At 36.9% G+C, this 24449-nt stretch overlaps 2 protein-coding genes and 3 long non-coding RNA genes across 6 annotated transcripts; 2 read left to right on the top strand and 3 right to left on the bottom strand.

Moving 5' to 3' along the window:
- Positions 1-2899: 2899 nt before the first annotated feature.
- LOC311086990 lies at positions 2900-6048 on the top strand. The gene is made up of 3 exons (XR_014607157.1): positions 2900-3612; positions 4459-4544; positions 5215-6048. It is a non-coding gene; the product is annotated as an uncharacterized lncRNA (long non-coding RNA).
- Positions 6049-8736: 2688 nt separating this feature from the next.
- LOC311086991 lies at positions 8737-11883 on the bottom strand. The gene is made up of 3 exons (XR_014607158.1): positions 11189-11883; positions 10261-10346; positions 8737-9590 (listed from the first exon to the last, which is right to left on the bottom strand). It is a non-coding gene; the product is annotated as an uncharacterized lncRNA (long non-coding RNA).
- A 460-nt stretch (positions 11884-12343) lies between these two features.
- dsela (dermatan sulfate epimerase like a) lies at positions 12344-17166 on the bottom strand. Its single transcript, XM_084120128.1, has one exon. The coding sequence runs from the start codon at positions 16399-16401 to the stop codon at positions 12823-12825; it is 3579 nt and encodes a 1192-aa protein (XP_083976254.1). The 5' UTR covers positions 16402-17166; the 3' UTR covers positions 12344-12822.
- A 434-nt stretch (positions 17167-17600) lies between these two features.
- Positions 17601-23471, bottom strand: tmx3a (thioredoxin related transmembrane protein 3a). 2 transcript variants are annotated; one of them, XM_084120129.1, is made up of 16 exons: positions 23330-23471; positions 23143-23197; positions 22698-22737; positions 22458-22581; positions 21664-21709; positions 21492-21572; positions 21267-21366; positions 20918-20995; positions 20747-20813; positions 19280-19378; positions 18949-19006; positions 18814-18867; positions 18656-18712; positions 18345-18474; positions 18170-18238; positions 17601-17973 (listed from the first exon to the last, which is right to left on the bottom strand). In XM_084120129.1, the coding sequence occupies exons 1-16, from the start codon at positions 23349-23351 to the stop codon at positions 17749-17751; spliced, it is 1305 nt and encodes a 434-aa protein (XP_083976255.1). In that variant the 5' UTR covers positions 23352-23471; the 3' UTR covers positions 17601-17748. The 2 variants fall into 2 exon arrangements, with proteins under 2 accessions (XP_083976255.1, XP_083976256.1); XM_084120130.1 differs by lacking the exons at positions 18656-18712; positions 18814-18867.
- LOC311086921 lies at positions 19658-21398 on the top strand. The gene is made up of 3 exons (XR_014607147.1): positions 19658-19742; positions 20007-20067; positions 20229-21398. It is a non-coding gene; the product is annotated as an uncharacterized lncRNA (long non-coding RNA).
- Positions 23472-24449: the final 978 nt, after the last annotated feature.

The raw sequence follows: 24449 nt of genomic DNA, 5'->3' as shown, positions 1-24449 counted from the left end.
TGAACTAAGTGTTGTTTAATTTCGATTATTACCATACTAACTTTTTTTTGTGTGTGTTATTTTTTCATCCTAGTTTGCCGAACCATGTCTTTCTTGTTAGAAAGGTGTGTGCAGATGTGTGTAACAGGAAACTGCTGTCAGATTGGATGGGCGACAGTCTGAGTCTCTGGGGTCAACCACTGGTTTTGTGAGAGTGACACAGCAAAGCATTGTTGTAGCATACGAGCACAGGTGAGAGCTGGAGAGATCTTGATGAAATATTAAAGGCCTGTGAGCTGATGCAGGGCCAGGATGAGGGCACTCAGGGGGCACTGTCTCCTTAATTACTGTGTGCGGTGGTTTCACTATTTCATTTGGGAAAAATCCCAGATTGAGGTTATGTTCAAATTGCCCTTCTTCTGCCACAGAGCGAACTGGACTACAGTGCCCGGAGGAAACGGCTCCTGATTTAATTAATGCTTGGGTGTGTTATGTGAGTGGGGGGTTAGACGAGCCATTAGGTAATAATAATGGCCCCAATCTCAATTAAACAGCATACTTAAGAAACAATGAATCCCAATCGATGACATAAAGTTGCAATCAGAAGTATTTACAGTGTAACCAGCTCTTCAACAGTAACGTTAATAATTATTTGCATATATGAATTTAAATACACAGTCCAACTATAAAGCAGCTCTCAATGTGCTGAGTTTCAGAAAGATTGGCATAGTTAAAGACCCAACCATGGTTATTAGTGTTATTAACGTAATCCCTCTCTCCTCATGGTCTCCTGGAGCATTGATCCTCCAAAATGGAGTATGGATCCCACTTTATCCACTGTCTTACAACAGCTCTACCTCATCTTGTGTGTTCTGCCTGTCCCTTCAGACTCTAGATATTCATGCTGTAATGTGATAATGTGGGTGCAGATGAAAAACATATCATGACTATGTGGTTTATTGTCTACTTGACCAGTATTTAAACGCATTGCATAAATGTTATGAATATGTTTTTTTCTAGTATCATAATGATATTCTGGAAGCACATGCAGTAAAACTATATTTTTTTAAAATTCACAAGAGAAAGTGTTAAAGGTCCACTGATCTTCAGTACGCCAACAAAGCCTCATCACTCCGGTCCCCCTGGACACCGGCAGAAAATCCGTCAGCCCTAAAAGAGCTTGTTGCTGAAATTGATTAGCATTTAGATTGTATCTAGTTTGATTCAAAGGAGGAGAGGCTACAGATGGTTTGAAAGCAGCAGATTTAGAAGTAGATTTTGAAAACTGTCCGTAAATGGGTGCATTTACATTCAACTCATTTCGTGTTTTTTTTTTTTTTTTTTTTTTTTCACCCCAGTGTTTTTAATAAGAAACCCGGTCTGTTATCTAAAGTCCTCTGAGGCCTGCCATTACTCACTAATCTTTTTTTTTAGTTCATAGTATTTATCAGTGCATTTGTCAACTACATGAGAGATCCCTCTTTTGGGGGAAACCTAAACCATGAGGTTTGATCTCAGCTACTAATTAATTCATATGATACATTTATTAATATAACCATATGACCATAAACCGAATTAAGTTCATTCATCTTCCCATTCTGAGCCCATGTGCATTCTTCATTGCAATGGATAATGCTAAAACATGTTCCTATCAGTATGCTCTTTCCAAGGGCTTGACATTAAGAAGAATAAATAGCACTGGTTTCACAACACCACCTAATTCATCAAAGTCGCTGCCACGGGTACATGCCCAGTGTGAATGATCAAACACTAGCTGGGCTTTTGGCTCATGCTGAAGGCACCGGTGCATTAGAAGGCACGAGAACTGTCTGCTAATGAAGAAAACTATCAATCACTTTCATGAGATGCGTTAGAAGGCTACGGATCTAGGGTTTCAATACAATAATCTGAAAACAAATGCATTTTCTGGCAAAATTTAGTGAGCTACCTAGCATCAAGGCATGGTTCGTTCATTTGAATGCATGAGCTGTTGCTGTAACTCTGTATTTAACCCACAGTCAGTGTTTGGCTCTACACATTTGCAAAGTATTAAGTTAGCACCTAGGAAACCACAGTAAGATTCACAATGCATCGTAGCCTACTGCTCAAGGCCTGACTCATCTTAGCTTTTTTAGTGTAAATGACAAGTATTTTGAAATGTAAAAAGGAATCATGAAGTTGGCACCAATGAGCAAGCTCTTTTCGGTCCTTAGATGATTTGCTGCTGATAGTAGTGAAGTACCTGCTACTGATTATACATTTCTGCTCAAGCATAGAAGTTGCAGGATCTTTATTTATCTGCTGCCCTCTGCTGGCGACATTTTATGAATAATTCTAGCATTTGAATTGCAAGTAAAATCTTTCATTCCCCTCTTTTTTAAGGTCTGTTACTGACTAATAAACACTGTTTTATTACCAGAAGCTACGTAAGTATTTTTAAACCATTTATTTGTACTATAAATAAGTATGTGTACATTTATGAATTGCCACATTCAACTTGACACTATTGATATTGTTAAACAAATTTGACTTATATCTAGTTGCTTCACAATCGATTTGAAGTGATACTTCAAATCACACAGTGTTCATGCCTTTTACCATCTTTGCACTTCAGTTTTACTGCTTCATGCCAGTCATAATAATAATAATAAAAAACAATTAAAAAAAACACACCATATAAACCTACATGATCAGCCAGCCAGGTTTAATGTAGGGACTGATTTTTTTTTAAGCATTAAACTTAATATTCTCCATACAGACTCTATCCTATGAAGAATTGCTTGCTGAGTTTAGCCCAGAAGCATGCTGGGCACAAAGGAATGACTCTGCAAATAACACCACACACACACACACACACACACACACACACGCGCGCGCGCACACACACACACACACACACACACACAAGCAGCCTTTCAACCCAGTCTCTTACTACTGCGTATCTATACCACGAGTTTTCATTTTCATTTGGCGTAGTATTTACACGCCAAAGTCACATTTCGCGTTCATATGGTACGCAAAACCCTCCCGTTAAACTTCTATTGATGTAAAATGCGTATGCATTGCACGCAGAAATGTATTAACGTCATCGTCCCGCCCCTTAATCGTACGAAGATTCACGATTCCATCTCGTGCAGATGCCGAAGGTGCATGCACAAATACGTGTTATTATTTTATTTATTATTTTTTTTTTTATTATTATTTTTTTTTGTACAGAAACATAACTCACAATCTCTAATGGGGGCGAATGGTCACATAATTTAATCTATTGATTCGTGACTCGGGCACGTTTATTTCGTTATTTTCGTAATACCAGCACGTTTTTTAAACTAATGTATTTTAAATGGGAAGCGTCTTTCGTGATCACAGCACGATTCTTTCTGCCTATCGGGCTGCAGCAGAGAACCTGTTTAATCAACATTAATTCACGAGATTTTATCTTATCATGGACCATGGTTTATGTATTTTTTTAATGTTATTTTTTCGATCTTATTGCCAGGGAAGCTGGATTGCTTTGCTGTTTAATATTATTTTAAAAATCATATTTTATCAGTAGGAAATCGCGCTGAAGAAGTCTCGTTCCGAACACATCGCGATATTTGGCATCAGTTCACGTACGTGTGCCAGATGTTGGTAAGTAGTAATAAATACGCTGTCCTAACGTGTGTTATAATGTCTTTTCTGTTTGTCGATATTAATAAGATTAGCTCACATTCAGTCACTGCATTATATCTGTCATCGCCACGGAGGCTTTGCGTTTCATTGCTTTCTAATTCTAAACAGGGTGATTAAACACCGTCTGTCACGTGACGTGCTGTTGTATTTGTAGTAGAAGCACAGTAAAAACAACACTTACCATGCTTTTACCACATTAACATTAGTTTTACTGTGATAAGTGTAGTAAAAAGACAGTAATCACAAAACTGACCATGCGTTTACCACACTATTGGTAGTTTTAATGTGATACGTATTGTAAATGTACAGTAACCAAAATACTTACCATGCTTTTATTACAGTAACCCTAATTTTACTGTGATAGGTGTGGTAAAAGGACAGTGACCACAAAACTTACCATGCTTTTACCACAGTAACCCTAATTTTACTGTGATAGGTGTGGTAAAAGGACAGTAACCACAAAACTTACCATGATTTTACCACAGTAACCCTAATTTTACTGTGATAGGTGTGGTAAAAGGACAGTAACCACAAAACTTACCATGCTTCAAACCTCAGTAACCTTAGTTTTACTGTGATTGGTGTAGTACAGGGCAGTAATCAAAAAACTTACCATGCTATTCCCCAGAATTGGTAGTTTTAAAGTGATATTTGTTGTAAATGCATATTAAACACAACACTTGCCATGCTTTTAATGCTTTATAATGTAACATCCAATATTTGTAAGGCAGTACTTTGTCCTTTAAATAATCCTATATATTATTAATTATACATAATGATATTTTCTTTTCTTTTTTTTTTCAGATGAAAAGACCAAAAGGGCCCTTCGGACTCAGTCAGCCCCATATTGTTTGAGGACAAGTAAACGGAGGAGACAGAAAGCTGTATAGGTAAATATTTGCAATGTATGTATTGTTTTTAACCCTAAATCAAATAATTTATCAAGCATTTGTTGTTTCTTAAACCTTTTCTCACAAAACCCATAGCCCAATCAGTATGAACATAGTCTGAAGGTCTTAATAACTCAAAAGATTTAACAAGTTGTCAAATTCTTATGATACTCGTACATATTTGTATACTCCTACATAATCCTGCAGCTTTTACTCCTAGTGCTGTCATTGGCTACTGCCTCAATTCCTGTACGCAATTATCGCGATATTTGTAAATCAGTTGAGCCCCTCCTTGGAAAGTAGTCGGATGTCCCACACACTGTCAGAAAGTTGATATTAATTGCATTGTATTTATTACAATTATTACAAATTGGTCCCCGTCTGTTTATGTTCCAATGATACATGATGTCTCTCTACACCTCATAACCTACCTCTGTTTGCAAGAGTGGAAAAGCTTATCTGACATTATCATGTCACATGACATCAGATACTCAATTATTTTGTCGTAATCAGATCAGTTACACTGCCCTACCCGTTTGCATGTAAATCATTTTCATACGATTATTGCTTGCTATTAAAGACATACTTTTATTCATAGAATTGCCCACATATCAGTGAACTTATAACATAAAAATGCTTTTAACATTTAATTATGCAACACTCTTTACAGAAAAATATCCCACAGTTATGGATAAACTCACAACATCATCATCAAATCCTGTGCCGGGCACATTGGGCGACAAGTGTCCTCCAACGTATTCGATCCGTGGCCAGGTTCTCCACATCTTCCCATGGGACACTGACATTCTTCAGGTCTTTGTGAAACATCTGTCTCCGTGTCTTCCTTGGTCTTCCCTGTCTCCTGCATCCTCCTGGTGGTGTCCTCTTCATCACTGTGTTTGGGTGGTGTTGTTTGGGCATGCGTAGGATGTGTCCAGCGAGGTGAACCCTTTGCTCTGTCTCAGTTTCTGAAAGTCTTCATGTGAAGTCCACTCCTCCTCGTGATCTCTTTGATATATGCAGAACCAATGTTGAAAATAGTGATTTATCTTTTTCCATATTGTTAAAGCATTTTGTTTTCTCTTTCAGCTTCATAAACTGTACTTGATTTCTGCCTAATGCCTTTATAAAAAAGGGTCAGTGCTCATCAGGTGTTTTGCTAAAGGACATATTCATTGCATAGTTACAATAAAAGTGACCAATAATCACAAGGATATAGAATGAAAGTTGAGAATGTAAAATTTTGTGCTTATATTTTTGCCTATTTGTTCTTTAAAGTGAAGAAACAAATGTATTTTCACATGACAAAGTTGAATCTCATCTCTTGGTTTGTAAATATATAACTTCATCATAGCAATTTTTTTAACGTTAATGTATGTGTCACTATAATAGATTGCCCCTGTATCTGGATATTTTTAATTAACTGATTTTTATACTTTTGTGCTGTAGTTTTGGCTCTACATTTGTCTTTAAACAGTTTGACATTAAATATTGGAATATGCTTTCAAAATTGTGTCCATTCATTTGTGCTTTTGTTACATTTATGAATATAATTGATATACCTTTAATATACTATAGTATACATACACTGTAAATGTTAGAAGCACTTTAGAACATGTAATTATCTTTAATTTAAATACTGCAAAACTACCCTGCTGTAGGACATTGCTTAGCAAAAAGTTCATCTTTCAAATGTATGCATCAGTCTAATCAAAAAAGCAAATTTGTATCATTGATCATGTGAACGGAGTATTTTGTTTTTAAATATGAGTTTTATAATTTAATTAGAAGGAATACATGTTTAACAGCCTAAATATACAATATTTAAGGTATCTATCCCTGCAGGCGGAACCAGAAGAGATCTGTCATCATTTACCATAAATGGGCATGTAACTGTGACGCATCTGTTCAGCTGGGTTGTTACTGGCTGTGACTTTATCGCAGAACTCGCTGTGATTGGACAATCGTTTAACACATAAAACGGCGCTTCATGTTACAAAGTATGTTTTGGTGTTATTATTACGTTAGTTATAGATTAAACCAACTATAAAGTGTCTCTATGTTGTGAGAAATTACTCCTTTACCGAGATCCTAACCCTAACCCTAAGCATGTCTGCACATTTCAATGAACTACAGCTCCATGTTCCTGTTCCAGTGATAGAATGACAGAGACATGTGGGTAATGTAGTTTAAAACGTTTAGTAATGAAACAATAAATGTTAAATAATAGATGTTGAGACTTCTTCCTCTGGTTGAGAAAAAGCTACACCACATCAGTGATCACATCTTCTGTTCATGTACTGTAGGGTTCAACTGAACAAACTGTTTAGAGGAGGAAGAAGAACATGAACACGATAGAGACGTACATCGGAAGAGCAAGAAACCAGTTTAGCTGTGATAATGAATCATTATATTCCAACACAATATCAAATTCTGTAGGTGACTGAATATGATTCTCTGGCACTCAGTTTAAAGCTTCAGCAGATGTGAATGGATCAATATGATGTTAATGTATTTTTAAAGACACATTTTTATTTATCTTGAATCTCACTTGTCTTTATGCTACTTTATCAACTTTATTGATAAAGTGTTGTTTAATAAAGTCCTCCAATTGTGTTGTTTAATAAAGTATGGTGAATATTGTGTATTGAAAGTGGTGTTTGGTACAGTAAATAGAATTTTTTATTTTAGAAATTTTAATTTCTTATTTATTTAGTTTAATTCATAATTTAAAAACAACTACATATAATTAATGACCATGATTATTTTACTTAGGACATAAAAACTTAGATCTGGTTCATGATATTTGGGACAACAATGCAACATAAGTTGCATATACTTGCATGTATGTCACATTTCAGTGAAATAAAGGGAAACTAAATTACAAAAGGCTGCAGTGGGCTATCTTACTATAAACACTTCAAGCATAATTGAAGATGATCCATGTTGATCATTCTAGTACATCTACTACTGCTTTTCAAATGAAAGCATAGACATTACTGATGTCAGGCATATAAGCAGCAATCAGAAGGAGTGAAAAGGAAATTCTGGCACTGTTTTTTTTTTTTGTTTGTTTGTTTGTTTTACTGAATGGTGCATTATCCTTGTGTAATAGTAACAGTGTGTGTAGATCTGTGTAGATTGTAGCCCTTCCACCCCCAGGGGCCCAGCAACGGCCCCCAGAGGAGCAAACAAATGCACATTTCAAATGGCTGTAACTCAAAGTCCGGTTCGTGTATCAAAGAGAAAATCGGCAAGACAACCGCTTATGCTATGTTTAATAAATAATGTTGGCCACAGTTTTCAGACATATATGGAAAGTTGGCATAAAGGTTATTTTTAAAGTGCTCACAGTAAAATATAAAATTTCAGCCTGTCCCTCATATATGTCATAAAGGTTTGCACAATGAAGAAATTTAGATATCCAGTTGTCCATTAAATATATTATTTATTTAACATTTATTGTTTCATTGCTAAACGTTTTAAACTACATTACCCACATGTCTCTGTCATTCTATCACTGGAACAGGAACATGGAGCTGTAGTTCATTGTAATGTGCAGACATGCTTAGGGTTAGGGTTAGGATCTCGGTAAAGGAGTAATTTCTCACAACATAGAGACACTTTATAGTTAACTTAATGTATAACTAACGTAATAATAACACCAAAACATACTTTGTAACATGAAGCGCCGTTTTATATGTGTTAAACGATTGTCCAATCACAGCGAGTTCTGCGATAAAGTCACAGCCAATAACAACCCAGCTGAACAGATGCGTCACAGTTACATGCCCATTTATGGTAAATGATGACAGAACTCTTCTGGTTCCGCCTGCAGGGATAGATACCTTAAATATTGTATATTTAGGCTGTTAAACATGTATTCCTTCTAATTAAATTATAAAACTCATATTTAAAAACAAAATACTCTGTTGTGTAGTTACCATCCAAAAACGAGTTCACATGATCAATGATACAAATTTGCTTTTTTGATTAGACTGATGCATACATTTGAAAGAGGAACTTTTTGCTAAGCAATGTCCTACAGCAGGGTAGTTTTGCAGTATTTAAATTAAAGATAATTACATGTTCTAAAGTGCTTCTAACATTTACAGTGTATGTATGTATAAAGGTATATCAATTATATTCAAATAAATGTAACAAAAGCACAAATGAATGGACACAATTTTGAAAGCATATTCCAATATTTAATGTCAAACTGTTTAAAGACAAATGTAGAGCCAAAACTACAGCACAAAAGTATAAAAATCAGTTAATTAAAAATATCCAGATACAGGGGCAATCTATTATAGTGACACATACATTAACGTTAAAAAAATTGCTATGATAAAGTTATATATTTACAAACCAAGAGATGAGATTCAACTTTGTCATGTGAAAATACATTTGTTTCTTTGCTTTAAAGAACAAACGGGCAAAAATATAAGCACAACATTTTACATTCTCAACTTTCATTCTATATCCTTGTTGTTATTGGTCACTTTTATTGTAACTATGCAATGAATATGTCCAAAACATAACAAATAGCAATAATAGCAAAACACCTGATGAGCACTGACCCTTTTTTATAAAGGCATTAGGCAGACATCAAGTACAGTTTATGAAGCTGAAAGAGAAAACAAAATGCTTTAACAATATGGAAAAAGATAAATCACTATTTTCAACATTGGTTCTGCATATATCAAAGAGATCACGAGGAGGAGTGGACTCCACATGAAGACTTTCAGAAACTGAGACAGAGCAAAGGGTTCACCTCGCTGGACACATCCTACACATGCCCAAACAACACCACCCAAACACAGTGATGAAGAGGACACCACCAGGAGGATGCAGGAGACAGGGAAGACCAAGGAAGACACGGAGACAGATGTTTCACAAAGACCTGAAGAATGTCAGTGTCCCATGGGAAGATGTGGAGAACCTGGCCACGGATCGAATACGTTGGAGGACACTTGTCGCCCAATGTGCCCGGCACAGGACTTGATGATGATGTTGTGAGTTTATCCATAACTGTGGGATATTTTTCTGTAAAGAGTGTTGCATAATTAAATGTTAAAAGCATTTTTATGTTATAAGTTCACTGATATGTGGGCATTTCTATGAATAAAAGTATGTCTTTAATAGCAAGCAATAATCGTATGAAAATGATTTACATGCAAACGGGTAGGGCAGTGTAACTGATCTGATTACGACAAAATAATTGAGTATCTGATGTCATGTGACATGATAATGTCAGATAAGCTTTTCCACTCTTGCAAACAGAGGTAGGTTATGAGGTGTAGAGAGACATCATGTATCATTGGAACATAAACAGACGGGGACCAATTTGTAATAATTGTAATAAATACAATGCAATTAATATCAACTTTCTGACAGTGTGTGGGACATCCGACTACTTTCCAAGAAGGGGCTCAACTGATTTACAAATATCGCGATAATTGCGTACAGGAATTGAGGCAGTAGCCAATGACAGCACTAGGAGTAAAAGCTGCAGGATTATGTAGGAGTATACAAATATGTACGAGTATCATAAGAATTTGACAACTTGTTAAATCTTTTGAGTTATTAAGACCTTCAGACTATGTTCATACTGATTGGGCTATGGGTTTTGTGAGAAAAGGTTTAAGAAACAACAAATGCTTGATAAATTATTTGATTTAGGGTTAAAAACAATACATACATTGCAAATATTTACCTATACAGCTTTCTGTCTCCTCCGTTTACTTGTCCTCAAACAATATGGGGCTGACTGAGTCCGAAGGGCCCTTTTGGTCTTTTCATCTGAAAAAAAAAAGAAAAGAAAATATCATTATGTATAATTAATAATATATAGGATTATTTAAAGGACAAAGTACTGCCTTACAAATATTGGATGTTACATTATAAAGCATTAAAAGCATGGCAAGTGTTGTGTTTAATATGCATTTACAACAAATATCACTTTAAAACTACCAATTCTGGGGAATAGCATGGCAAGTTTTGTGATTACTGCCCTGTACTACACCAATCACAGTAAAACTAAGGTTACTGAGGTTTAAAGCATGGTAAGTTTTGTGGTTACTGTCCTTTTACCACACCTATCACAGTAAAATTAGGGTTACTGTGGTAAAAGCGTGGTAAGTGTTGTGGTTACTGTCCTTTTACCACACCTATCACAGTAAAATTAGGGTTACTGTGGTAAAAGCATGGTAAGTTTTGTGGTCACTGTCCTTTTACCACACCTATCACAGTAAAATTAGGGTTACTGTAGTAAAAGCATGGTAAGTATTGTGGTTACTGTACATTTACAATACGTATCACATTAAAACTACCAATAGTGTGGTAAACGCATGGTCAGTTTTGTGATTACTGTCTTTTTACTACACTTATCACAGTAAAACTAATGTTAATGTGGTAAAAGCATGGTGTTGTTTTTACTGTGCTTCTACTACAAATACAACAGCACGTCACGTGACAGACGGTGTTTAATCACCCTGTTTAGAATTAGAAAGCAATGAAACGCAAAGCCTCCGTGGCGATGACAGATATAATGCAGTGACTGAATGTGAGCTAATCTTATTAATATCGACAAACAGAAAAGACATTATAACACACGTTAGGACAGCGTATTTATTACTACTTACCAACATCTGGCACACGTGAACTGATGCCAAATATCGCGATGTGTTCGGAACGAGACTTCTTCAGCGCGATTTCCTACTGATAAAATATGATTTTTAAAATATCAATAAACAGCAAAGCAATCCAGCTTCCCTGTCAATAAGATCGAAAAAATAACATTAAAAAAAAATACATAAACCATGGTCCATGATAAGATAAAATCTCGTGAATTAATGTTGATTAAACAGGTTCTCTGCTGCAGCCCGATAGGCAGAAAGAATCGTGCTGTGATCACGAAAGACGCTTCCCATTTAAAATACATTAGTTTAAAAAACGTGCTGGTATTACGAAAATAACGAAATAAACGTGCCCGAGTCACGAATCAATAGATTAAATTATGTGACCATTCGCCCCCATTAGAGATTATGAGTTATGTTTCTGTACAAAAAAATAAAAAAAATAATAAAAAAAATAATAATAAATAAAATAATAACACGTATTTCTGCATGCACCTTCGGCATCTGCACGAGATGGAATCGTGAATCTTCGTACGATTAAGGGGCGGGACGATGACGTTAATACATTTCTGCGTGCAATGCATACGCATTTTACATCAATAGAAGTTTAACGGGAGGGTTTTGCGTACCATATGAACGCGAAATGTGACTTTGGCGTGTAAATACTACGCCAAATGAAAATGAAAACTCGTGGTATAGATACGCAGTAGTAAGAGACTGGGTTGAGCCTTTGCAAATGTTTTAAAAGTATTACATAAATTGCTATTATTTTCCTCCATTTCAGTTATCCCACAGTGAGGCTTAAACTCCAAATGCATGTGGTGCCATGGAAAATCCATTTACATTGTGGCTTTTAATACATTGCGTGTTAGTAGTCTCTTAAAACTGCATTAAAATATTTCACCATTAAGATGAGAAATATGTTTTTATGATGTTTTTAATATGTTTTTATGAGAAATATGATGTTTTGTGGTTTTACTTGTTTGGGTTGTTAAATGTTCCATTTATGATTTTATCATGAGCAACTGATATAATTTCAGAAAAGTAAGACAGATTTGCTATTGGTGTTTAGTATATAGTTTATATAGGAATGCAAAGAAACAACAGGAAATAAATATTCACATACAGTACCCAAAAAAAGATATTTGATGTCAATTGATGTGACATGTCAATAAAGTGATTTAATTGTACAGTCACACAGTGAACACCTTTTTTTGCACATCTATAGACCTACACATGAACTGGCTCTTATAAATGCAAAAAATAAGGTTTCTTGGTGGAAAAATAACTGAAAATGACATTGTTCACTCAAAATAGCATAATTAACATTAGCATGCGTCTCAAAACTGAATAAACTGAAAAAATACTGTTAACCGCCCATCTGGTGGGAAATACCATAATCTTGTCTTCAAGTCAAACTAAATGTGTTTATGATCCAAGATTTGCATCTGTTGCTCATCTTAAGTGTTGAGCAATCACTTTTTGTTCTTTAGCAGATATAGACAGTCTAAACTCAGCTTTGTCTGTATGATTTACCTATATAAACATTGCTTAAATATCAGGATAAATAAATCAGTGCACAAAACAATTGGGCATATGATGAACTGTTTGCAAAAGCAATATGATAAAGGCAAAAACATTTACAAAAAAGAATGACTGACTGTATGTCTTTTATAACCCAGCTTCTCCATCACAGGCCAACATGTATCCTCAATGAGTTTAATCTCATCTGTGGCCATTTTTGTCTTCCACATGTTGATTTTGGCAGGTGATATATCTCCTTCATATATCAGATTATACAAATTTGTGGACGTGGCAAATGTCAGCTGGTTTAATGCAGCTGGTGCAATTGGTATTCCAATAAAGTTATGTATCGTTCTCGCCGTCTTTTCAGGAAAATATACAACGTCCTCGAATTTGACTATTAAGTAAGTGTGTGTAGGGAGGCTTGCGCTCACCTTGAGCCCTGCTGAATTGTGAGCCAGCCATAGCTGAGCTAGCAGCTGTACAGGGTTGGGATCTGGCTGGGAGAGGATCTTCTTTAAAGGAAGAAACTGTGAGTTCACTGTAGAACAGCCCTGATCCACACCATCAATGTTCTGTTTAAAAATGTTGGCGATGTGCCTTTTAATATTCTTACGCAAGTACAGGCTTGGCTTACTGCTGTAGAGCATTAGATAAATCCATGCACGTGGGTCTCTGACCACATGAACTGAGTGAAGTGAGCGACCTATGACCTCTTGAAGATATGGCAGCTTTAAGAACCAGCCACCACTGCCCATGCTCAGCACCGGCCGGGCATTTGGGTACTTTAATAGGTGCTGCCTGAGCTCTTGTATGTATCCGATGTCCAAACGCTTGCTGCTTCCTGTCCTTGTTTGCTCTGACAGCAGCATTCTTCTCTTTCTTTGACCTTTCTCTTTGACATTATTCACTGTTTTGTCATTGCTCTGGTGCAACTGAATGTTCTGCAGGTGCATTTTCACATTGTGGACTATGGAGTGGAACCATCCCTGAATAACTCGAAATCGTCCATTTTGAGCATCTGCTCCAGACCACTCGCAAGCGTCCACCAGAGAGACGAAAGGAGACACGGGGAACCGCAGGTAGGTGGAAGGGATCCGGAGGTATACAAAGTCAGAGCTGTTATCAAAAAGGAGCTGAAGGATCTCTGCGCCAGAGCCCGGCATAGATGTGATGGTGATGACGGGGAGGAGGTCGGGGACGCTAGAGTCTGTTCCATCATATATGCTGCTGTCTTTTGATTTGACTTTGCACGAGAGCTGTTCGCAGACGTAAAAAACAGACAAAAGTTCAGTCAACCACAAAAACAGCACACATATCAGAGTGCAATGAATTAGCATTTTGAACGACACATGAAATTTCTTCTTTTTTATTATGAAAGCTAAAGCAAAACATAAAGTCAGTATCGCAGAGATGTTTACTGCCAATCCAAAGTCAAACACAAAATCTTTTGTGACTTGACTTGGCAAAGTTTGAATTCCCTGGCCAAACTGAACTATTCTTTGATTGTCTTCTGTTTTAGCAAAGCCCGCAAAGCCCAAGTAACTGTGTCTAGCCTCAATGTCTTTGTAATTTGTTACAACTGACACAACAGTCTCAGTGTCATTAAGAGTTACTGATATCTTTACTCCATTTTTACTCTTGTCTATGAATCTACAGTCCGAGACCTTGACGTATGGGCCATACATCAAGTAAGCAACTCTGGCGACAGGGTTCTCCATGGGAAAGGTCACGTTTAAGAACTGCGTCCATCTCTTTTTGAATTCCGCAGCCTGTTCTGCCTCTTGTATCCTGGCAACGGGGCTGAATCCTTGCATGTCCAGCCAAAACATTTTGTAATGTGCATCCCACACATCCATCAGAGCCCCATTGTATTTTCCAAACGATCTGTGAGGAACGTATCTGAAATCAATGTCTAGGTTGTGAAAAAACGCACTGAGGGAACTGAGAGGGGAGTGCTCGTGTTTCTCAATGTGGTCCAGCACGAATAATGTTTGAGAGTTAAGAAGCACAAGTGCCCGATACACACTCTTTAGCTTCATGGCGGATGAATAGGCTGAAGCAGACTCTCCACTCACAAACAACATGTCCTCATGCGACGAAGCTGCGATGACCTCCCCGGCGGTTTCCCCAACTTCCTTTTCTCCCCATCGTAGCCACTTTGAACATTCCCCCAACTGTCCTTCCCATGGCTGATTACACTGACTGGTGGGTGAGGGGGCAAATACCAGCACATTGTTAAGATAGCTGTATTTAGGACCATACAAGGCTTCAGAGACAAACATCTGTCCATTTGGTGCAAAGGTGAAGGAGTTTTGATCAGGGTGTTCATGCCCTGGGTTGAAGTTCGTCCAGCCTTCTACCCAAGAATAAGGTTGGGCATGGACAATATCGTACACCGCTCGCCCTCCTAATTTTCCAGATTTAAATGACACAAAGGTATTACCCTGAGCTTGAGGTAACCCTGCCCCATACGTCACTACACCCCAGTTGGAGAAAACGTGCATGGTTGCTTTGTTAAAGTCAGGTGGAGGCGATGAATTTAACTCGGAGTCATACCATATGTACTCAGTATGCAAAGTAGCCCAGCGTTGGGCTGCTGATTGCATCATGGGTCCATCTTTAGGACGATGCTTCCTAATCTGCTCTGCCAGCCAGTTTCCCGAGCCATTTCGGAGCACGTATGCATCCAGAAATACAAGCTGGCTTTCAGGCCCATAGAACCAGTTGTAATTGGAGTCTGCAATGCCAACCGTTCGTTGAAATCCAGGAAGCAGAGTAGCGAAGTAAAACATGAAGTGAGCTCTGAGCCAGTTGTTCTGCGTGTTGTCTATCTGAAAATGACGCAACGCTAAGTAAACATACTGAGTGATGGATTTTGCTGTGTAGCTACCATATGCAACACCCTCATCGAGAGATCCATCGACAATGTGGCTGAGAAGGAACATGGTCTTTTCCATGTAGTTCACTGATATTTGCTTCCATATCATTGTCTCTGGGTCATTATGTTCCCCTGCCACAAGAGCGCCAATGAGAATGGCTAGTATATTAGTTGTCTGGTGGTTCTGTAGAAACTGTTTTCCCCATCCTCTGTGCTTGGAGAGCTCAAAAAGCTCCTCGGTAACGGATCGTATTTTCTTGAGATATCGCAATCTTCTCCGGGTGTCAAGAAAGGTGTAAATGAAATCATACGCTGTGGCAAAACCAGTGAGGGAGTGGGCAATCGGAACCTCATCATTTGGGGCACTGGACACCATCCAATCTGGATACTCCACCATTCTGTCCATGTACTCAATCAAAAACTGAGAGGCGGCAGCATCCTCAGGTTGAAGTAGACAGTACAGCGCAAGAGGTGGCAAATTGTTGCCATAAATCTCATTCCATTTCTTGCCGAAATCCTCGTGGTTCACTGGAGGCTGGTAAACAGCTGCATTGGATAACATAACAGAAACAGCATTTTGAATCACTTTAAATATGTGTCTATGCGTGGTGGTGGCCCTCTTTTTCATGAAACGCACCTCTGTCAGATCAAAGTATAGCTTGGGGTGAAGGTGTGCTGACAAGGTGGTATTGTCTGTTTGGCGTTCATTCAAAGACACATATCTGTCTGAGGCAGACGAAATTCCACAGAAAGCAAGTCCCACAGCCAAGACACAGAGCAGAACTGCAGACATCTGCATGTTCTCCATGTCCATGATACAAGAAACAGATGTGGTGCTTTTCTTTTTGAAAGCTCCTCCTCCAAAGCGCCCAAAAATTGTTATTACTCCAACTTAATTCACATGTAGAGCTGGAGATATTATTTCCCTTTCAGGCAAAAACCCAAGTGTCTATGGTATTTATGTAGCGAGTAGGAAACGTTCAGATTTCGTTGAGAAAACATGCTTTTAACTCCATAATAGTGTTGCGTCTAAACTAAAGCTTCATACACCCACGCAAAACAAAATATCTTCCGCATTTATTTGTAATGTCAATATCATCTCTCGCTAATATTTAAAACTACATCCGCGCTAAGTGCCATAACGGAAATATCATAAAGAAAGGTGTCAAATAAACTTCCGTTTGCAGAATCCGTCATTACAAGTTTGATCCGCTGTTTCCAGAGAAAGTTGCAGCGTTCTGCGGTAACTGTTGAGTGTTCACAGCATGTCAAGTCACTGTTAACGCCTTTTACTCATCCTGTGACACGAGAAGCGAGATAATCCATTAATCCACTTTGAGGTGAAGGAAATTTACCGCTTGCTGGGACGTACGTTTGTGGTGATGTTTTCTCATTTGTTTTGAAGCAGACATAGGCTATTTGAAGAATCCATATGCTTTCAAGCCATTTCAGTGTCACTTTTTAGGTTTTAGGGTTAAGTTTCCTCCATTAAATTCTTCCATGACAGAACTGTGTCAGTGTTATAAGGCAAGTCGCTTTTTTTCCATCTTCCAAACTATAGTAGCCTACAACTATCACTTTCGGCATTTACAATTTTTAATATGGTCGATAGATGGCGTCGTAATATCACATTGCGTGGTTTTATATATTTCCGGTAATCATGTCGTTTTGATTTACTGATTAAATTGCTATACTAATATAAAGTATAGGCTAGTTTTATAGTTATGAATAATCTCATGTAATTTAGCCACATGTAATCGAAGCAGACACAGGTCACAATAATATGGGTTGAGAACTCTTTCATACTCCTACTTGGCCTTTTAAAAACAAAAAGAAAAGAAAAAAATACCCAGGGACCTCCAACATGGTAGGCCTACAGTAGAATGTTCAAATGAATTTGAACACAACTTGTTGACAGCATACATATGGCCATATAGCCTATGTGCTTTATTCATTTGATTTAAAATAATATAGTCTTGTTTCACATGATGGAAGCTTAATAAAATAAATTAATTTGATTAAGTTATTTGAAGTTTATTTGATAAAGAAACCAACCACAATATCAACATGCAGACTGGGAAAACAATTTATAATAATCGGGAAAGCAGTATGACATACTATGATGTTACAGATTAACATGATCCTCAATAAACAGTCCATGTTAATCCTCTTTCTTTGCTTCAGAGGTTTTTTCTGTGCTGCCAGGCTGCAATTCTGTTGCCTTCTTCCCGTGTGCATCCAAAGCAGGACTGGCTGTAGCTCCTTCCTCAGGTTTTTCATCATTTGCTGGTACAGCAGTACATGTAGCCCAGATAACCATTACAACTATGCCCACAGGCAGTCCACACACAAAACAGGAGAAGATCGGAGCTGTCTGGAACATTGTCTGAGATCGAGGAGATTTATATTAGTTACTGGGACAACAGTAACCAAAATATTAGCCTCAAGTAAATATTTGATGAGGATGTGATCAGCCGTGTGCTTTGGTTTTGGTGTGATAAGCGTTTGGTAAATATTTGGGGGAAAATGTAATAAGAGTAAATCTACCCTTCTGCTAAAATAATAAGTGTTGTCAGACTTACCACCACAGTAGACTTCGCTTTAAAGAAAACTCTCTTAGTGCCCTGCAAAAACCCATTTCCTCCGAGTAGCTGGTTAAGGTAAATGGAATTTTATTAGAAAAGGCCCATTGTATTTCGCAAGAAGGAAGTTATATGACAGAAAAGATGGAGAAGAAAACACATTCGCGCCTCATACCGAAGTGCTGCCATCCAGAACGCTGTTGAGAAAGCGAAGTAAATCCTCAATGGTCTCAATCTTACTTTCTGGTAGACAGTATCCATCAATGGTCATATTCAGCACAATTATGGAGGGGATTGCAACTTCTCTGAGAAGAAGAAACATATTAGTGGTGATTATACAAAAATATATGAGCACAGAATGGCAGGTAATATTCTGCTATTCTGTCATATCTCTGTAATATATATATAATATACATCTATGTCAGTGGCTTTAAATACAGTTCTTGCACTTTGCACCTGCTGAAATCTGCGTCCAATTTAACTCACCCCATAATTAAACCATTGATATATTCATTACCATCCATATAACCAAACTGGTAATCGCTAGGAGAAGAAAAAAAACAATATGGCCTTTGTTAACAAATACTTTGATAAACTCAGATGTCAGGTGCTGTTTTTATAGTTCATATAAATTTGCTACCTACCTTTTATAATGATCTCTGTATTCAGTAGACAGCCTTTCCATCAGAGTTTTGTAACTAAAGAGAAATAATGGAGGGGAAAACTGGCTATTGTCATGGTTTTGATGTCTTCCGTGCACATTTTCTAATGTTACTTACCGAATGCTTTCTTCAGATGGATTTTTCTCATCTACTACTGCCAATGCCACAAGTTTACCTTTGAGGAAAGTGTGAGAAATGAACAGCGTCACAACAAATTATGTAGGCATGGGAAGTTCACATAATCACAATATGTCAAAGCATCGTTTTCACACATAAATATTGTATCTGGGCAGAAAGTCATCTAGCAGTTTTGTTTTATCACCTAGTGGCAAAAACATAGAAATGGTGTTAATTAATGATACTGCACTTTGTAAACTTGAATAGGTTATTAGGAAACAAGACAAATAAAAGAAATACTATAAATGTTCATATAGAAAGACAGGCTTACTTTGTTCTCCCATCTGGTACAGACTGAAACTATCGATTTGGAAGTAAGAGGGAAAACGTTCTCGATTTATCCAGGAAGACAGATCACCATCAAGAAATTCTATAGAAATGATAAAACAAGAGAGATTAAACTTTTTATTACTTCATGTAGGCTACATTTAATGTGTTCATGTAAATGTAGCTCTACACTTATTAAAGGTCTGTGCAAACAATATGCAAAGTTAAACACACAAAAATGTTTAATCATAAGAAACAAATGATCTTTCATTTTATTATCAAAGTGTTTCTGTCCACTAACTGTGCGTTAAATTATGCAAAATACGTTACTTGCACACAGTCAAGCTGTTGACTTAAAGGGTGCGAACTGGATGATAGCCCAGACGAAATGTTCAGAATAAGCCACATGACAGAGGAGAGCTGGAACACTTTACTGTCTCTGTATTCTCATAATTTGGAATATAATGGTAAGAAACCATTGCTATATTTATAATGTCTTCACGAAAATCTTTTCACTTGTTTCTTATATACATGCAAGAACCTGTGGTAAGTACTTATAACAAAATAAATACTTTTGTGTTAATAAAGTAACCTGAATTCCAGCAATAAAGAAAATGTAAATGTGCTTTCATATCAGATATATTGGTGTGCTGTGACCTGTAATATTTATGTAACATTTTTGTGAACTTTTTTCACCTTTTATTGTCTGTTTATGCTTCTGTTTTTATTAGGAGGATTACCATCTGAACTATGTTATGAAAAGAGGCCATTTAATAATGTAAATAATGTCAGGTAAGCGATTCATAAGGACTGACTTCCAAGTTGTTTTTTAGCAGCGATAAGACAAGTGTGGGCTGTAATTTGATCCTATATGCTCAATTGAAAAAATAAAGTAATTAATTTTAGCATTAATTTAAAAATAAAATTCTGACCAAATCTGTATTTCTTTTTAGGCAATCAAGAAGATGTTAATATATAATATCTGCTGCAGAATCTACATTCTACACCTTGTCTTTAACCTTGCTCCATGGATGTGTTAACTATTCATATCGTAGAGGACTCGTCTGACAGCGCCGCGTTCTGGGTCCAGGTTCAGTGTGCTGATCCTTTCCTGCTAAACTTCTGGCTCCAAAAGACCTTCTTCAACAATGGGGAAGTCCAGCAGATCAACACCCTGAGGATAAACGGCTGTCATGGGCTAGTGTTTGTTTTGAGGGTGCTGCATCGTTCTTCACGCCTGCCTAATTCCCATTATTGGTGCCCTTTCCTAGTGACACTCTGCCTCGATGCCCTGGCATTTCACTACCACCTCCCCACTCTGCCCCAGTGGAACGGCACCCTTCGAGAGGCGATGAGAGGAAACAGCCTTGAACTCAGACGCTGAGAGACTATGAGATTTCGCTGCTTACAGATCCTGTTAGTTTCAGATATTCGCTTGGTAAAGTGATGCACTGCAAGTAGTACATCTTACCATTATAGAGGTAGTACGTGCCATCTTTGAACACAGCAACAACGGGAACATCCTGCAGAGTGACTGCCTATGGAGAAAATCAATAATGGATCGATTTGGTTTATTTTCTAAGAAGTTGAAAATATTGGATTATTTTACTGAGGGATTTTCTCTGAAAAGTGAAACTTTTACCTTTGGAAGGATTTCCTTAGATGCAGAGAAAAAATAAGTGTGGACAATATACTGAGTTGCAGCTTTATAGTATTTCCTCTGTAAAAAACAAACAAACAAACAAACAAAAAAACCTTGAATTATATTTCACTAGCAGTCGAATATGATCCATTCCTGAATGACTTTGCATGACTTGCCAATAAATATATTCACACAGTTTATTTATAAAACAATAATAAAATATAATCTAATAGTAGTTGTGAACTCATGCTCTACTGTTCATTAATTTGCATTTCATTCCTATTCCAATGTAATTCAGTCAATCATTGTACATAATTCCTGTATGACAGACTGTATGACAGCTTCTTACCTTAAGAAGCGACTCCCCTCCAACGTAAACGAAGATAACATCATGACGACTCATAACATGCTGGAACAACTGAACACTAGAGAGTGTTCTTACCACAGGACTAGATTGAATAAAAAAGGACAAGGGGATTGCATGAAGAGAATTACAACTAACTGACATAAGACTAAGGTCAGTGCAGAACACGAAAGACACAATACATTATGGTGAGATTTACTCTAGAATTACCCTGAAACTCTATTGGTAAATTCAATAATAGCATCCTTTGTTCTTGGCCCTTTGTAGTCAAAGGACAGATCCCCTTTAAACCTTTTTAAGAGAACAAAACAAATAAAAAGAATCAAATACAGCATGAACAATCATTTACTGTATGTATGATAACAAGTAGGCATTAACTCACAGTTTTATGGTTGGATATCCACGAATATTAAACTCTGAAGCAATACCTAAAGACACAAGAGATCAAGCTTTTGTGTTTTATTTGCAAGAATTATTATTATTATTATTATTTATACATCAGTGGAGAAGCATTTCAGAATATATAGAGATAATAATGGTAGTACTCATACTTAGAAGATTGTCATTAGTTCATTGTTAGCTATATCATTAGTAGATCACAATTATTGTTAATTCGCTTGGATTTTTTAAAACACTAATCTAATCTAATCTAATTAATAACAGGGTTTACCAATGGTGGGGGGTAAAACAAAAGACATGGGCTACATTTTATTTATCTAGAAAGCTTATGCTTGAACTTAATAAGACGAAGATTATTAAGTCGGAATACAATGAACAACCTAATTCCAAGAAACTAAAAGGATTGCTGAAATGCAACTTATGCCATATGGCCATCTGGTTAACAAGATACAGACTCAATACAGACTATGTATACAGTTCAACGAACTGAGTCTCATGAGCGCATGAGGCCTGCTTAACTAATCCCATTAAACAGCAGGTAAGCCAATCCTGCCGTTTAAGTAGCATACTAATTGGTTGCTAAGCAATGGCCTGGTGTGGCATTACCATTACTGTCATCTCAAACCAAGCTACAGCATAGCTTTCATCTAAGGATCCTAAGGGGGGTATGGCATAAATGCAGTTCTTGGTAATCTTAAAAATAATTTTAGGTTTGCATTCAGTGTAACCAAAGCTTTCCAACATACACACTTTTGCACACACATGAATGGAACCCACTTTTGTGCTCTGTGGTATCAATCTTGCCGACATTAACAGGAGAGCCCAGACTCTTCAGCTCTGCACCGACTTCATACCATATTGGCTCAAATGTGTGACAGTATGCGCACCATGGAGCATAAAACTGCAATAAAAATTCATTTAAAAAAAAACCTTCATGATATCACACAGTTGGCATGTTAGAAATTTGCAAAACACACAGCATAAAATTGCATAAATTAGACTGCACTGTACTCTCACCTCCACCAGCCAGAGTTCATTCTGTCGGTATTCCTTAAACCTGTAAATGTGAACTGTTTAATGCATTCAATCAAACATTCATATATATATATATATATATATATATATGTTCATCTGTCTGTGTCTGTTTGTATGTATGTATATTATTAATAGAAATAGCAGGCTATAGCTAAATAGATAGACAGACACAATTATAAACAATTCTATCTATCTATCTGTCTGTCTGTCTATCTGTCTGTATGTATATTATTAATATAAATAGTCTAGCTAGATAGATAGTCACATATACAATTATATAGTATCTGTTATTACGCAAAATCATTAAGTGGCATTTCTCAAGATCTCAGTACGTTGCATGCAACAAAAATAACTACGCTGCATTGACAACACCTACACTACTAAAGCACAATCAGTTCCTTTACAGTGTGAAGCACTTATAGCCTACTTGTCATCGAGTTCCTCCACGTATCCTGACACCACAGCAATGACCGAAAGAAACGCTATCACAAAAAATATAAATAAATGCAGTGACATACAGTTAGGCAATACGTGTCATTCAGTCGTGTTAATAAGATTAGTATGTTGCAGTTTTATGTTGGCGAACATGGTTTCCAATTACTAGGCGTTCATACCTGTAAGTATTAAGTTTCTCATTCTTGTTATCCTTGTATCTTGTCATTAACCGCGCAATGTCCTTTACAGACAGCAGAGTCGGTGTTGGGTTAGTGACATAATCATCAGACTGGTAGTAGCCTAATAAGCTCTTGACCGACTGACTAGATTAACCCCATTGCCCCGAGGGGTAGGGACGTACAGATTTAGGCCATTGAATTTGGACATTTGGAAGGTTTCATCACGCAACTAGTTTGAATTAGATTTTAGTCTTGTATTTTCCAGCGTTGCCTAAAAACATGAAAACAACACTGTATCAGTCTATACTATTAACAACATTTTCTGCTGTTAAATGTTTAAAACTGTTAAAAACTATGTTTGATATCACTCAATGGCAGTTGAATACTGTATTTTCAGATAAGCCAGTTGAGCCTACCAACTAAACCGCAAACTCTCCCAATATTAGTCTTCTTATTGTTGTTGTCATTTTGGTCCCTCTTTATATTAGGTGTCTTAACTAGTATTTATAGTAGCCTACTATATCCTAATAAATAAATTATTGTGTTTGTTTGTATCAAAAGACTTTGCTGCTATTGAGGTGGAATAAGTGTATAATATTAGATGTTAGGGACAGGTTTTTAAGTGGTGTGGGGTCAACAGTGTAAGAAATGAATTGCAGATTGCTACATGCAGGTATTTTAAAACAGACGTAGGCCCACAAGTGTAGCCTACTGTAGCAACACTTTATATAAAGGGATATTATTATTATTAGTATTATTATTATTATTAGTAGTAGTAGTAGTAGTAGCCTAGTAATTGACAACTATTAGGCTACATGAATCATATTGTTTTACCTTGAAGAATGTTTTCTCTGCCAAAAGATGGCGCCATAATCCATTTGGAATACAGCTTTAATGGAAGGCACAGCTGTGATAAAATATAAGTGGGCATCATTACATTAATCCTATATAGGCTACATAGCAATTTACCCACAGTGGGTTAGTAATTTTAGAATTCCTAACGGAATAAATAGCCTACTTAAAATGTTGTCAATGCATTTCCCCACAATTGTTTATAATACAATAATACATAATTACCCCATAATACAATGGACTGCATTTTAAAACACACAGAGATTTT

Source organism: Abramis brama, assembly GCF_963993115.1.
Source record: "Abramis brama genome assembly, chromosome: 7".
Taxonomy (NCBI): Eukaryota; Metazoa; Chordata; class Actinopteri; order Cypriniformes; family Leuciscidae; genus Abramis; species Abramis brama.
The sequence above is the reverse complement of the archived record's forward strand: the minus strand, read 5'-3'. Positions and strand labels throughout refer to the sequence as shown.